Here is a 16,319-nt window from a genome sequence, read left to right as displayed (position 1 = left end):
CACATTATTCAGAGGCTCCCACAGCTTATAACCTGGCCTGGTGCTCCGGGTTCAAACCCACCTTTTCTCTGTTCTTCACAGGGCCCTTGCACGTGGCATCTGGAATCCTTTTCTGTTTCTGCCTTCATCCTGGCTAGCTCCTACCTAATCCTAGCTTCACTTCTTAGCTCAAGCATCTCATGCTTCCCCAGTCCAGCCCTGGGAACAGTCAGTCAGTCTATCCTTCCAGCATAGAAACAAATCCTCAGGATACCCCTATCCATCTGACCTGCCTCTTAGCAGGGTACTTCCTCTGAATCCCATCTCCTCCTGCTCACTTGCCATTACAACCTCCTCTCTACCCCGTATCCCTCTCTGAGGCCCCCAAAGGACAGAGAAATCTTTACCACATCTACCCATGAATCATCCAAAACACGGCCCCAAATCCTATGTTCAAGGCATGTTTGCAGAGTGACTAAAAGACCCCCATTTTATATGTGAATGTATCTGGGTTCCCTGAGGACCCGGGATTCCGGGTGAATGGAGAGGCTCAGGACAGCTAAGCTCCTAGCATTTGTGATCTCTTATGGATGTTCTTCTTACAATTATTCTATAGATTCCATCTTTTAAAGTGGCTCCGATTTAAAGGACATGAAGAGGGCTTGTTCAAAAGCATTTGAAGAATTCCAGAAGGGAAACTGAAACCAATAAACAGTCTGCTGTCTGTCATACAACTCTGGGGAAACTGAGGGAATTTGTGTCCTGGTTAGGAGGCACCAGAAAACAAGAAAAGCAAAGCAAACAGCAACTGGTGGAGAAACAACGAAAGGAAATGCAAGGAGATATGGTATGTGAGACAGTATTCATAGAGTCGTGACCCAAACATTGTATAATCACTTAATAAAAAACTGTGGTACACAAACTTAGTGAAGTAAGTGAATAAAACCTAACTTCCTTGATATAATCAAAAGGAAGTCTAAACACCTGCCGAGCTCAAGCAGCACACTAAGCACATGAGTGCAGGTCCTCCCAACAACCCAATCGCCTGAAAGGTCATGACAGCATATGAATGAGAAAACTGACCACATGGCCAATGAGAGGAAGGGCTGAGCCATGCTGCATCTCTATAAAGACACCAGATGACAAAGCCAATCAATATTTTCCCCAAATCAATCAGTAGCAAGGGGGAAAAGCTCCTTAGAAATACATAGGTCCTCCTGTACTTATGTTTCTCTTAATGGTTAATGAGTAAACCACTGTTTGGCCAATGAGGCAGGAAGTGGATCTAGGAGACAAGGAGAATTCTGGGAAAGGTAGGCAGAGTGAGCCCGCTACACAGAGAGTAGCCATGTATCCGGCAAAGGAGTTGCAGGTCCAGACCCTTCTCCGGTAAGAGAAGACCACACGGAAATACTTAGATTAATAGAAATGAATTAGTAATTAAGACGGAGCTGACCAATAAGAAGCCCTAGTCATCGGCCAACAGTTTTATAACTAATATAGTGTCTATGTGTTTATTTGGGGCTGAAGGGGCCATGGGACTCAGTTGGGACAAAGAACCTCTCTCAATACAGAGGAAGGTACCAGGAAAAAAAAAAGAACTGAAAGAACTGAACGTGGTAGTTTTGGAGGATCGAGGCTGGGAGGGGAAGAGTGTTTTCATTATTTCTGTTTAATCCATATATATTCAGAGAGGAGTCTGCAGGTGAGAGCAGGACTTGGGAGGGGAGGGACACAAGGAACTTCCCATGGTGGTGATGTTGGGGCTTTGGACACAGTACACACTTGGCTAAACTCAGAAAGTGAAAGTCTTTTAAGAGCTGTGTGTTTCACTGCTATTAAAACAAAACAAAACATGGGGCTGTGGAGACAGTTCATTGAGTAAAGTGTTTGCTGCACAAGTGTGAGCACCTAAGTTTGGATCCTCAGCATTTCAGGGACACACACAGGTGGTCAGGGACACTGGGTGCGGCGGTGAATATCTGTAGCCCCAGTATTGCAGGGACACACATGAGTGAATCTCCAGGGCTTGCTGGCTAAGCAGCATACCTGAACACGAGGAATTGCAGAACAGTGAGAAACCCTGTCTTAAAAAAAGATAATAAGGTGGAAAACAACTGAGGCAGGCAATAGATGTGAACCTCTGGCCTCCATGTACAAGTGCAGGCAAATGCACCTGTACAAATACGTGCACACACACACCACATACAATAATGTATCATACCCCGGAAGGAAGTGTGTTGATATTCACACTTTACTTTGAAAAGCTTTTTAAGAAGTGCTGACTTAATGGATAGGTACATGGGTAGACAGAATGTACTCAGGCAAAACAAATGCAACAGAACATTAAAGGGCATTTGGGGGTGGGTAAGCATTCATTGTATAATTTCTTCATATTTCAAGGTTTTCTAAAGACAAACTGGAGGAAATGGGCCACTGAATGTGTTACTTAAGATATTTAATATTGTTAAAAACCGAGCTGGGGGCCTGGAGAGATGGCTCCGCAGTTTAGAGGTCTTGTTGCTCTTGCAGAGGCCCTGGGTTCAATTCCCAACATCTATATGGTGACACACAACCATCTATAATTCCAGTTCAAAAGGATCCAGTACCCTCTTCTGACTTCCACAGTCATAGGCACCCATGTAGTACACACATACACATGCAAGAAAAACATTCATATAGACAAAATAAAATAAATCTAAGAAAACAAAACACCAGGCTCTGCCCATGCCTGGATAGACCGCATACTTTCTGTGTGCATGCAGGGGTAGCTGTCACTATGCTCTAGCCTATGTCCCCACTGTACTCAGGGATCCCAGAGTCTAAGGGTCAATAGCCTAACTCCTTACTGCTCTGTGCTCCTCTGAAACCAAGATGCTGGGTCAGATGGGGAGCCCTGCCCCAAATCTCCTGGGATGCCTTGCTAGCAGAAATAACCATTTCACCAGAGAGAGCCCCTACAGCTAGCTGCATTCCACTCTCTGCCAAAGGGTAAACTGAGGCTGGTCTATGGGGCTTTTCCCAGGGGCTTTTTACATCTCAGACTTCTAGGCTAGCATGTGTATTGTCAGCTAATGGAGAGGAATGCCTAATTAGGTGCCCAGCAGCTGGGGCCAGGCTGGCTGGGAGCCCCTGCAGCCAGGGAAACAGCTGCAGGGGCCTCTGCAGGGCTGAACAACAGCACTATAATGGAGGCAGAACAATGGAGGAGCTGGTGCCCCAGATCCTAAGGGCTGCCTGGAAAAGGGGGCACTCACAGCCTGCTGCTTCCAGGGATTCTTAAAAGACTAGGCACTCTCCCAAGATCAGGCAAGCCTAGCCCAGCCCTATTGCCACTTTCAGTGATGCTCTCCAGAGCTGAAGTTCCTGGGCACACCTGCTTCAGATCCCACCAGATTACCTGTCCTTCACACACATTGGGCTGGGGATATGTCTGCCATGGATACCCAGTAGATGCTTAGCCATAAAACTGGTGAGGCAGAGAGCTTGGGAGCATGCCGAGGGAGGAGGATGAGGGTGGATCCTGGCTGTGGGGCATCTGGAAGAACAGACGGCGATCCAGGATGTCTTGCAGTCCTACCCTGTGAAGGCTCACGAGTCACCACTGCTCCATGTTCCACTTTCTGCCCTAAGGCCACACACCTGCCTCTCCAAACATCACTTCGAGCATCCAATGAAAGGTGTGACCAGCACTACCCCTCCTCCAGGAACAGGGCTTGCCACTGTTCCTGGAATCACAACCCTAATTTCTCTCATTTCTTTTTCTTTTCTTTCTTTTCCCCCCTCCTGGGTGACTGGGGCACTAAGGATCACAGCCAGAGAGACACTGACCCAAGGCAGGCAGGGTACCCAGAGGGGCAGGGTGGTCTTTAGCATCATGAGAGGCATCACTGTGCAACGCTGGCTTGGATCTCTCCCCAGTCCCATTCTTTTTTTAGCATGGGAACTATGAAAACCCACCAGTGGCAGGTGACTGCCCTCCTGTGCCTGTCTCCAACTGTCTCCTGCATCCCCCAGTGGACAGAGACCGTCCTCAATTTCCCCTTCATTCTCTAAACTGCTCCAGACTTTGCGGGTTGGTGGTAAACAGACAACTGTGCTGACTCAGATGTTTGTCAACAGCCCAACGGAAATCTCTTTATGTTTAAAATAAAGCCAGCATCGAACCTGTCACTAGGGCTCCCCTGATGTTTCCTGTTTCTGAAGACTGGAGCCAAGGCAGCCTGCAGGGAGGAAACACCACACAGTCCCCCTCCCTGAGGGACACAGTCAAGCCACCTCTCAGGTCACCCTCTGTGTACCCAGGGAGTCCTGCTGCTCCACCACATGGAGAAAAGTAGCCTGGGAGACTGGACAGATGTGAGGCCATGGCCCCACAGTTAGCTGCTCTGCAGGGCCCAGGTAGCAGTGGGAATCAGAGTAGTTCAAAAGCCCCAGAAGTTAAGGTCTCAACTGAAGACCTATATCACCTAGCTCTCCACCATGGCCCAGAAGTAAGACTGACCTGTCCGGGGTCACCCAGGGTCACATGCAAGGCCACCACTGTGGGCTGCTCTCCCCCAAGTCCCTCCTCCTCCAAAACTCCCACCTCCTGCCCCTAATATGTCCTGGTGACCCACAGTCAGAGCTTTCTCTTGCTGCACTTCCTTCCCTTGGGAATTCAGCAGGGCTGGGGGTTGGCTGGAAACTTCAGGGTGAGAGGCTCCATGCCTCCAGCCAGCCTTTCCCTTGAAGACTCCTTCCTTTCAAGGGAAAGAGCCCACTCTTTGCTATGCTCCTACTCACTGGCTGGCCATCTCCTCACCTGTGGAGGAGCTCCTGAGAGGCCTGCCTACACTGACCTCCTGCATACTGACCTCCTGCATACCAGACCTTGGGGTCAACAATGAAATATTGTGAAGACCCTATCCCCAGACTTCTCACACTCCTTCCACTGTGAACAGAGAAGAGTCTGAAGCCTCAGGCCTTGAGAAACAAACATTTGTGTTTATTAACCAAAGAGAAGTCTGAGCAGCAGGCTCCTAACCAGTCCCTCCTATAGTTTACCCACCTAGGCCAACTGCCAAAGACCAGGAAGAGCATTAGATGGATCCCATCCTCTCAATCTCCTCCCCGGAGTGAGTTCCCAGTAAGCCAGGGCCCATTCGGTAAGGAAGAGGAAATCAGCAAAGGGGGACAGAGAAGGAAGGAGGAAACGGAGCCTCGGGGCAGACAGGCTTGGCCAGGTACTTGGTTCCCAACTCAGCAGCCCAAATCCAGCCTCACCAGAGGAACCAGGCAGAAGCACACTGTCACAAACCTTGTTAGGGGGTGGGGGAGGCCAAGGGCAACAGCAAGCCTCTGCAGGTCAGTCCTTGCTTGCCAGAGGATACTGGTCTAGGACTAAGTCCTGGCCTCTATACCAAGTTCACCCAAGGGAGCTGCCTCTGGTCTGCCGAAGGCAGCCAATGGATACAAGAAAGGACAAGGTGCCAACTGCCGCTTCACGATGTCCTTCCAGGAAGCCTGAGTCCGGGAGACCTAGCCCTCAGTAGCCGGAGGGTCACGGGCCTGCCGCAACCCATACAGCCACTTGATCACACGGGCATTGCGCTCTATTACAGACACCCCGTAGGGGACACGCTCCAGGGCCCGCTCCTCCACTGTAGCAGAGCTGCGGTGTGAACAGCCGCCTTCAGAGCTGCAAGGTCCAGCACTCGGCCCGGCTAGAGAGACAATATCCGAGCTGGCCCTTGCTAGGTGAGCCACCCCCAATCCTCGTGCTTCCTCTGGATCCAGGCCACAGAAATTAAAAAAGCGCTCGAGGTCAGCTGCTGCCCTGAAAAAGCGCTCGCTCAGGTCCGATTTGGAACGTTGCAGACCAGGGGGCCGGCCTGGGCTAGAGGTGGCAGTGTTGCCAGGCGATGGACACAGACGAGTAGGTGAAGCAGGCAGGGGACGAACATCCACTCGGCGCACGGCGACTGTACTAGGCGGTGGACGAGGAGGGGTGGCTGGTGGGACCTTGTGGGCAGATCCTTCTGCCCGTCCAGGCGTTCGGCTGGCCTCAGCTGGGGACACGGGACTATCACACAGGTTGATGAGACTGGTAAGGATGTCAACGTCCAGCTGGGGCCTGCGTCCAGGACAGGGCAGGGCTCGGCGGCTGGGTGTGAGCACTGGCCCACGAGCAGCGCTGAAGAAGGGCTGTCGGGCTAGCGGGGGCTGCACAGGCTCCTGGCGGGTGTTGGCCACATGAAGGCTTTTGACGTACTTGGCCTTGTCAGCCTCCAGGCGTTCCACAGCACTCGGCTTCCGGGCTCCCGCAACTGCTGGCCTTGGTAGCAGGTAGCTTGGGACCTTGGTTCGCAGGCGAAAAGGTAGGGTGGGAGCTGCAGGGGCTGCAGGGCTCAGCGTGTCCACGGGCATGGCAGTTACATGCCCCGAGGGCCGAGGCGAGGAGACAGATACAGGCACAAAGTTGGCAGCTGGATGCCGGGCTCCGCTGCAAGCAAGGAAAGAAGACAGGCTGAGCACGTTCAGACAAAGGCTCGCCTGACTGCGAAGCCTGAGCTATTATAAGGTAGAGGGCACGCCTCTGCCTCGCGAAGAGCCAATCATCAGGCAGAATGTACTACTGGAAGTCCTGTGGCCCCACCTACACCCTTTCCCTCCAATAGTGGGCGGGGACCCGCACAGCTGAGGGAGGGAGGAAAGAGGTTGAGAAGGCAGGTCCGTTTTAAAAAGAGCAAAGGAGGCTCAAGGCTCCAGGCTCAGCTCCAGGGTCCTCTCAACAGCCCCATTTACGGATAGGGAAACTGAAGCTCGGGGAGGCAATGAACTTGCTTAAGCCTTCCCTTGCTCCCCAGATAGGAGGTACTAGTGACCAGGCAGTTGGGGTTGAATGACCGCCATCCACATCCCACCTGAATTGCCCAGAGGAGCCAGATACCACCAACATCCCACAACCAGCCCAGGCAGGAAGCCTCGCAGTGCCAGACTCCTGCCTGGACATGCCAGGCCCACAAAGGGCACAAAAGCAGAGGCTGCAGGGGAGGAGCAGAAAGATAGTCCACACCCCCACCCTAGTGGAGCCCAAGTAGCTTCCAGGATATGGCTCCAAGGCCAAGCCCACAGAGATCAAGGCACGCAGAGAGGAGTAAGCATCAGCCCCAAGCTATGCTGTGCAAAGAACTGTCCAGGTCACAGCACCACCCAGAGCTATGCTGCTGACCAACTACCATGAAGGTGAGCATGGGCTGTAAGGCTCATGCCTGGGTGCTCATGTAGTCCCATACTTGTCCAACAGAAGATCATCCCAGGCATCGAGAAAACATGGTTAGAAAGTGCCACAGTTCTCCCCCACCACCCAAGCCCCTCAGAAACGTAGCAATGTAAAACCCAAGTTAAACTTTCTCATCTGTAAAGAGGGGGGAGGGGCTTAGCCTGGGGGCTACAGACACTTGGCAGTTCAGGTCACCCAGCACCACTAGCTCCTGAATCATACCAACCATGCTTCAAGTTCTCCATGGGTGCATGGAGGCTACTATGCTAGACAGCACTGAAACCGAGAGCATGCCTAAACACAGTAAAAGCATCACCGAGACATACAGACATCCCATAACAGGGATCCCCATTGTGTGCCAGACACTCAAAGCCGCACTCTCTCGTATCATCTCCAACAGCCTGGAAGCCACTGTCACCATTTTGTAGCAGGGAAAACTGAGACTCTGAGAAGTGACTTCCCTAGATCCCAGAGGAGATTAAAATGGTAGTCCCATCATACAGCTTTTCCACACACTATGGGCACACGCGCGCGCACACACCACACACACACACACACACACACACACACACACACACCTGCTTCTTCTCTCACTATAGCCATGGGTCCCATAGAACTTACTGTGGATATGGTTCTCTCTTTGTTGTCCCCCACTCCCTAAAGTATCAGCTCCATGAGGGCAGAAGTTTCGGCTGCTTTGTTCACTGGGTCTCAGCTTCATGGTGTGGCTCTCAATACATGCTAAATAGTCCACAAGTGTGTCCTGAACTGAAAGGCCTGGGTGGGGGGGATCAGCTGAGAACCAGCACCACAGTGGGCTAGAGAAGCCTCACCCACTACAGACAGGTGGGTCCAAGGTAAGGGGTGTAATGTTCCCAGGGCTGGCGATCCAGAGGGGCAGGGGCTCTCTAGGTCTGTAACTGTGAGCAAATTCCATCCCCATTTTTAAAAGACTACCTGTACCAGGCAAGCATAGCATATCTGCAGACATACCTGCTTTCCCCAGCACCCATGGAAACCTCAGTACAGTAGTGGTGTGGGGGCTGGGGATAGGGCTGCTCTCAAGTCTCAAGGGGCTAGTAGGAAGGAAAGGAAGGCTGGCTCCACTCAAGTAGACCCCCCAGGTAACCTTGGGCAGGAAAGGTCTGGCCAGCAGAGCTGCTCCGGAGCCCTGCCAGACTCTGCCCCACCTCCCTAACCCCCCACGTCTGCTCTGCCACCCAAACCAGTCCAACCCGTTGGTAGTGGTTGAGGCAGTCCCTCCCAAACATCACCTGGGAAAAAGGAAGGAGGTCAGAGGGGCAGGGCCAGGGCAGAAGCTCCCCGCCACCACCACCTTGCTTCTATACCCACCACCTAACTCTAGGTAAAGATGGGGGCGGGGACAGGTGCCTGTTGCCAAACTTGGCCTGGTAACCACCTGGGTGCCCACTTTCCCACCAGCCCCTGCCTTGCACCTTGCACAAGAGGCAGCTCTTAACAGACTGTTGTTCCCTTATCTGTTCACCGGAGTTAAAAATAGACTTCCCTGTGCCTTCGGGTCACCGCTGGAAAGATCAAACGGGTTCGTAGCACCTGGAAATGGCCAGCGCTCCATAAATAAACCAGGTTGGCTGACATATACTGAGGCTCTGACTGTGGAGTGTGCAGACCCGCCCCCTCCGAGAGTCTTCTAAGCACGATCCAGAAGGGCGGATCTAGGCCCCAGCAGACACAAAGGAGACATCTGGCAGGGGCTGATCACAATGAGCCAGCAGACCCGCACCAACTCACGTCACAGGGGCCTCTCAGAGAGGCAGCCTGGGTCCGGGTCGCCAAGTGAGATTTAACGTCTCCTCTGGGGACTCTTCTCACCATGGGTTTTCAAATGCTGCCGCAAACGGCCCTAAATGCATAAACCTTGAGCCTTTCTGGTCACAGTTCCAGAACCCGACTTTGTCCCTCCCTTCAGGTTCCCAAAGAACGGATCAGGCCACCAGGAAGGCCCCAGTTTGGTTTCGGTTCTTCCTCACTTGGAAGAAATCCTAGAGACTCTAGGGGCAAGCCTTGAGGTGAGCAAAGGCTGTGTGACCCCCATGATCTGCTGTCCCTCTCTGAGCAGAAGTTGGCCCACGTCTGTTTCGAATACGGGGACTGAATCCACAGTCCCTGCTGCGCTCCCCCCTCCCCAGCACCGCAACATACCTGGCTACCCAAGCCGCCTCCTGCCTGCAGCCTGTGCGCCTCCCGCCCACCAGGCTCAAGTAGCCGGTGTTTGCGGTGTTTGCGCAACTTCCGCAACTTCCGGGGCTTGGCAGGTGAACCCGCCGGCCCCGAGTGTTCCAGGAGAGGGAAGGAGGGCCAGGCAGTGGCCGCAATGGTTGACTGACAGCCGGGTGCGGCAGCTTGGCCGGAGCCGCGGCCCTAGTCTCGCCCGACCTGGTTTTTATCCGAGCTGGAGCCTGCACAGCCGGCAGCACGTCAGGTCGCATTGCGCGGGATGCTAGTGGATGTCCATTGCCAGGCACGGGAAAGTGCTCTCCCTTAACATTTAATCTTCCCGTGGTTAAACGGGGCACAGGGAGAACTAGTATGCTCTGGGTAGCCTTCCTATGAGGCAACTTCATTGTCATCCAAGTTGACTAATGGAAACCCCAGACAGGCCAGGCTGAGTCACTTGCCCAAAATCAATGGGGGAGTCCAACCTGGGTACTTTCCCTCCCACCACTCCTTATTGCCACCCTATTCCCCTGTGTGCCAGCAGGTGGCTGGGCCTCAGCCCCATGAATGAGAAGAGTAGGACCTTAGGGGACAGCCTACTGTGAGTGCTCAAGGCCTGAGGTTGCTGGCTATAGCTTTGTGGCAGCTTTAAGGATCAAGAGGGACAGCCACAGTGCAGTGGTATGAGATGGTCCATTTACCCCTTGAAGAGCCAGGCCATGAGGAGGGCGAATATTTCTCTCCTCATGGGGAAACCCATATTTCACAGAGGAGACTGCAACCCTGCTGGTGGTGGGGGTTGTCCCTGGGAGGCCCTGGGAGGGCTCCAACTGTCCCCTCTGCCAGTTCAAGGCTTCTGTCACTTTCCAGGGTATTGTGAGGTCCAGGGAAAGGAGATACCCACCAGGCCTCAGACCCTAGCACTGGCAAAGCAACCCTGCACCCAGGTGGAGGCTGAGTCAGGGCTAGGGTGGGGCAGGGGGAGACAGTAAGTGGTTCCTGTCCACTTTCCTTCCCTTGGAGCATTGAAGCCCCCTCTAGTCCTGTATATTACAGGATGGGGGGCAAGTCACCCACAGTGGCCTGACCAGCTCACTGCCTGACCTGGCTGCGATAACAAAGGAACAGACTTACAGCTGGCCTCAGGCACTAACAGTGGAAACTACAAAGACAGAAGCACTTGTCAAGGAGAAGCCCTGGTCATCCCAGCATATTTCTTTAGAAGCAGAGACGATTCGAAGCTTTTGTTGTTGTTGTTGTTGTTGTCGTTGCTGCCATTGGTGTTTGTTTTAAACAGGGTGTTTGTTTTAAACAGGATGGGTGTTTGTTTTAAACAGGGTCTTGCAGTATCGTCCAGGTCTGGAACTCTCCATTCTCCTTCTGGGATTACATGTATGCACTGCCATGCATATTATATGTGAACTCATTCCATTCTTATACCTGTCTGTGAGGTAGATACTGCTATTGTGTCCATTCCACAGATGAGAAAACTAAGGCATAGAGATCACACAGCCAGCAAATGACAGAACCAGGATTTGAACCCAGGCTTGGATCTGGTAGGGAGAGAGGCCAGAGACAGAAAGTGCCTCCTGGGAAATTCCATAAAAGCCCTCAGCCACCTTGCCTGGGCTCCACAGGAATCTGCCACCTATGGAAACATGTGTTTTGGGCTGCAGCTTCCTCAGCTATAATATGAGATGATAATGACAGTGTTTTCCTAGCAGATCCACACCTCACGACTGCTGGGCTTGACCCTTATACCCTCCCAGGGATAAATTCCAGCCCCCAGCGTGGCCCTCTGGTCTTTACCCAGCTTTGCCACCTCATCCACACTGCCATTCCCAGACCAGCCACAGAATCCTCCTGACTAGTCCTTTACAAAGGTCTTTGCCGCCCCGGGGCCTTTGCACCAGCTGCTCACCGTGTAGAACCCTGTCCCTCGCTGGTCTTCAAGCCTCATTTCAAATGTGACCTCCTCTGCCAGCCCTCCCTTTCTACCCTGGGGGGGTCTCTTCTCCTTAAAGCACCTTTGTCATTTGTTTCCTGGCTGCCCACTGAACTGAGCCACACTACTCTGCTGTCTTTTCTTCTTCCCTGGAACAAATTCGAGGAAACATCACTGACCAAGAGGCTGAAGAAGGCCCAGGCCAGCATCAAGATATACACATCAAACACACACAGCTTTCTGTATGTCAATCACACTCCAATTTCCAAAGGAAGGAAAGAGGGGGAGGGGATGGAGACAAGGAAGGAGGAGGAAGGGAGGGACACAGTACGGAAGGAGCACAGAAATGTCCCTGTGTCTCTAGCACGCCTCCCTCCTAGGAGCAGCTGACAAGATCTTGGTGATCAGCTGACACACTGGTCATTTCCCCTTTGTAGCTAATAATTAGCTGGGGGATGGCAGGGTCCATGAGTGCCAAGTCTCCCCTAGGCCACGTTACTGTTGTCCTTTCCACACTCACTCCCCGGCCATCCTCCCCTCACCCTGTTCCAGCTTGGCCACTTCCAGCCAAGCCTTGTTCTTCCCCCAAAGATGCCAAGTCAAAATCTTCAGGGCTCTGGCCCACCCATACACCTCTGCTGCAGGGAACTTCTCCATACTTGCTTCCCCCACTATAAAACAGGCCCAAGGCGAGACAACTGCCATCAAAATGAAAGCTGTGATGATAGCTGGACATGTAGATCCTCCAAGGCCCAGCTCTGAGGAAGGCCTCCACCATCACACTGCAGGGACAAGAACAGCAGTGTGGTGACAATTGAAAGTTCAGTCACTTGAAGCAGTACCTTCCACAAAGAAGAAAAAGAAGCTGGGCCTGGTGGCACATACCTTAATCTCAGCACTCAGGAGGCTGAGGCAGGAGGGTCATGAAGCCAGCCTAGCCCCACACAGACACATACACAGACACACACATACACACACACACCACACACGCATGCAAAAGCTAGAGAGCCAATGAAGCCAATGAATGTAAAGAAATATGCTCCACATCTCTGGACCATTAAAGAAATGCCAATGAACAGCAACACACAGTGTCACACCCATTAGCGCAAGTCCTATCCAAAACACACATTAAGATATTAAGCGCTGATGAGGAGGTTGGGCTTTAGAACCCTGTGCACAGCTGATAGTGAAAAACCACGTGACAGTTCTTTGTAGGTTAAACGAATGACCAGAGCAGCACCTAGAAATCACACCTCTAAACACTCATCTCAAAGGACTTAGAGTGTGCATGCCAGCAAAAGCCCTCATACTAAATCCCTAGCAGCATTAGTCACCACAGCCAAAAGGTGGGAGTAATCCAAATACCCACCAATGAATGAATGGGTAAAGAAACACAAACCACATATCCAACAGATTATTCAGCCTTTAAAGGGGAGAGGAGACTAACATACTTTACAACATGAATGAAACTTGGAAGACATCGGGCAAAGTGCAATAAGCTGGATACAGCAAGGCATGCTTCTATGTATATAGAGTCAAAACACTGGGAACAAGGTTGAGTAGTGTTTGCCAGGGTGAGTTTGAGAGTGGGAAGTGACTGTTTATTGGGTATGGAGTTTCTGCAAACTTCAAAGTGGTTAGATGGGATCAGATAGGCTTGGGGTAAAAGTGCTTGCCATACAAGCCTGGAGATCTGGGTTCAATCCACCGAACCCACATTGGGAGATAAGAACTACTCCTGTGTGTCCTCTGACTTCCACATGCCTGTTATGTGGAATATGTGTTCATGGAATAAAAGCAGTAAGCCCCTCACTTCATAGGGTGGAGGTACATCGCAACTCAGAATGGTAAAATACGGAGTACATTGCAAGTGGTCTGAGCCCAAGCAGCTGTGTGTTCACTCTTCCCTTTGCTTCCTTTCTTCCCCGAAGAAGGTGGGTTTCTAGGGTTGACCATTTTTACGACATTTTGCACCACCCCACCTGCTCCTCTGTCCTTTCAAAGGAAACCTGGCTCAGGCTTGGTAGACAGGGAGGCCTTTAGTTGCTGCTGAGGAGGATCAAGAAGGCTCCAGGCAGTGGGGTAGAGCCAGCCCAGCTGTCCAGGTCAGAGACACCCGACTGGGCATTCTCCAGGGCAGGCCAGGTTCCAAGCTATTTCTGGAGTTTTCCCCAGGATCATGCCCCAGCCTGCCTATGAGGCAGCCTTGCTCAGAGTGGCTTTGCACGAACCTCAGGGAGAGGGTTATGAGTGGGTGTGGATGCCTAGGACAGTGAGCGTCTTTACGGACCCCCGCCCCCAATATATGCTCCTCCTCTAATTCAAACTTTGGGGACTCAGTTTGCACCCTGACAAAATGGGAGCAAAGGCAGATTTACAGTGGAAGAGGGAGAAGGAAGGGAAAGGCTGGGAAGGTAAGGCTTGAGTTAGACCTGTGGCCACGCCCATTTCCTGTCCTACAGTACCCTGTCTAGGCCTGAGCTCACATGCAGTGTTTATCCCCAGCTCAGAATGTGAAGAAACTTGCCCAAAGTCACACAGCCAGTGACAAATCACAGGCAGAGCAGTGACCTCATAGCTTTCTGGAGATGTAATCACCATGTCTACTTAGTGGCTTCTGAATTAGCTGTCCCACGGTCGAAACTACAAAGTGTGTCGTGTGTGTCATTTTCACTCAGCGCCTTTGCTGGGTAACCCACGTTCCTCTTGGTGCCACATCAGTACTTAAGGAGTTTCCGGTTATTTCTCATCAGCCCCTACTGGCCACTATGCATCTGTCCAGTTCCCGCTTGCAACAAGCCATGGCCGCAATGTAGCACCTGTCATTTTGCCTAAAAATGAGGTAGCTGGATGGGGTGGGAGGGTGCAGAATGCGTGTGTGTGTGTGTGTGTGTGTGTGTGTGTGTGTGTGTGTGTGTGTAACATCCATGCCTGTGCTTGCCAGAGTCTGCCAGAGCTGACATCACCCTACCCTGCTCCACCCCTGGCACAAAACATAGCAAATGGCCAACAGACGTTGGCTTTGATCATCTTGGTTCTGGAAGTTTCGGGCACCCTGACATTTTGTGACTGTGCTAAGCATCTTACCTGTCTGACACATTCAAGTGGAGAAGACAATAAACTGCCTAGTAAGACACCTAGTGTACAATGTGGAACAGACACTACTGAGAAAAACAAGGCGGCCACAGGAAGCCAAACAATGTAGAAAGAACAAATGAGGCAGGGGGTGTAGGCTCAGGAGGTATATGTTCAGTGGGTGTAACACAGTTGGTAGAGTGCTTGCTTAGCACGCACCAAGCCCTGGGTTTCATCCTAAAAATGACAAAAAAACTGGTGTAGTGGGGACCCATGCTTGTCATCAGAGAAGACAGATTCAGGGGGACGTTCAAGACCAGCCTAGTATACATAGTAAGACTGAAGCCAACTTGGGCCACACAAGACCCTCAGGGTAGGAGGAGATGACACATGGACAGACAGGCAAACACAGACTACCCCCAGAGCCAGAATGAGGAGTGGAGGATGAGCAGTTCCCCACAAAAGAGGCCCTCCATCAAATCCAGTTCTTCTCTGAATAGGTAAGACTGTGACTTTGAGCAATGGGCTCAACTTCTCAGAACCTCAGTTTCCCCATCTATGAAAAGAGATCAACAACAGACAGCAACCTGAGCGGGGAACATAGGCAGCCTAAATTATATGCTCCATTTGGGAGGGCCTACCCAGCACCCAACTCTAAAGTCCAGTGACTAGCAACTCTGGCTTAGAGGCTGATCCACCCGCCTCCAACACACAAAGTACACACACACCAAAGTACACACACACACACACACACACACACACACACACACACACACACACACACTACACACCACACACAGGAACAGACTCCCAAGAGGCCCACATGACTTCCAGGGCATTTGGATTTTCTGTCCTCCGGAATCTAGCCTGCCCCCCAGGGAGGCCCTCTGAGAGGGCAGCACTGGGATTCCGGACCATTCAGGCAGAAAAGTTGCCAGAGTCCCTGAGGAACGGAAGGCCATATGTCCTGAAGGGAAACTCCAAAGACAGTTGGGGTAGAGGTAGCCTAGCCCTGAGATCCCATAAGCCACATTCAACAAGCCCCTGAGAGTGACCAGCAGGGGCCCTCTGAACCTCTCAAAGAAAATCTGCCTGGAGTGGAGGCTGCAGGGTGGGACAGGGGAACAGCCGGATCCTCCGCTGGCCCCCTGGGCTGGACACTAGATAGACGTGGACCCTCGGTCAGCCCTCTGTGCTGGCACACTCGCCTCGAATGGTGCGTGGACCTACCCCAGACCCTGTGAGCCCCCTTACCCCCATGCTCACCTGCCGCCTGTGTCTGGAGGGTCCCCCGCGCTTCTCGCGAGCTGCCGAGGCTGACAGCTGGAGCGCTTGGTCCCAGAGCTCTGAGGCGGCCGTCGCGTGTTGAGACAGGCGGGCTCTTCCGAGAGGCAGGCCTTGGCTGTCCTACCGTCCTGCCGGACGAAGGTCCCCAGAGCCCGGAGGAAAGGGAAGTGAGCGAGCGGTCCCCGTCGCTGCAATGGTTCGCCCCGGACTTCCTGATTGGCCCTTCGCTTCCGTTCGAACGGCGCGCCACCCGAGTTGCCAGGCAACCTCAGGAGCAGCAGATGGGAGCGGGGCTGGCCCACGGTGGCCGCCAGGAGCCCAGCTGGCCGCGCGGCCTTCCGGCTGCCCCGGCCCTGCCGGCCAATGCGTTCCCTTTCTTCTTCTTCTCGTCCAGCTGGGATTCCCTCGGTCCCCACCTGCAGGAGTTGCTAGTCCCAGATTTGTTTGGTTTTGCACCGGCCCTAGTCCCATTTTTTTTTTTTTCTTTTTTAGGAAGGGCCTTGACATATAGCTAGCACATACTGGCCTCTCTTCACTTTTTTCTTTTGAGACAGGGTCTCACTAAGTTGC

The 16,319-nt window shown here is 52.5% G+C and overlaps 1 protein-coding gene across 1 annotated transcript; it reads right to left on the bottom strand.

Moving 5' to 3' along the window:
* Window positions 1-4,943: 4,943 nt before the first annotated feature.
* Fam110a (family with sequence similarity 110 member A) lies at window positions 4,944-15,942 on the bottom strand. The gene is made up of 2 exons (XM_027421528.2): window positions 15,729-15,942; window positions 4,944-6,463 (listed from the first exon to the last, which is right to left on the bottom strand). Exon 2 carries the CDS (start codon window positions 6,385-6,387, stop codon window positions 5,500-5,502), a length of 888 nt encoding a protein of 295 aa, XP_027277329.1. The 5' UTR covers window positions 6,388-6,463; window positions 15,729-15,942; the 3' UTR covers window positions 4,944-5,499.
* Between the last annotated feature and the right edge of the window lie 377 nt (window positions 15,943-16,319).

Source organism: Cricetulus griseus, chromosome 6, assembly GCF_003668045.3.
Source record: "Cricetulus griseus strain 17A/GY chromosome 6, alternate assembly CriGri-PICRH-1.0, whole genome shotgun sequence".
Classification (NCBI taxonomy): Eukaryota; Metazoa; Chordata; class Mammalia; order Rodentia; family Cricetidae; genus Cricetulus; species Cricetulus griseus.
This window is presented reverse-complemented; position numbering and strand designations above follow the sequence as displayed.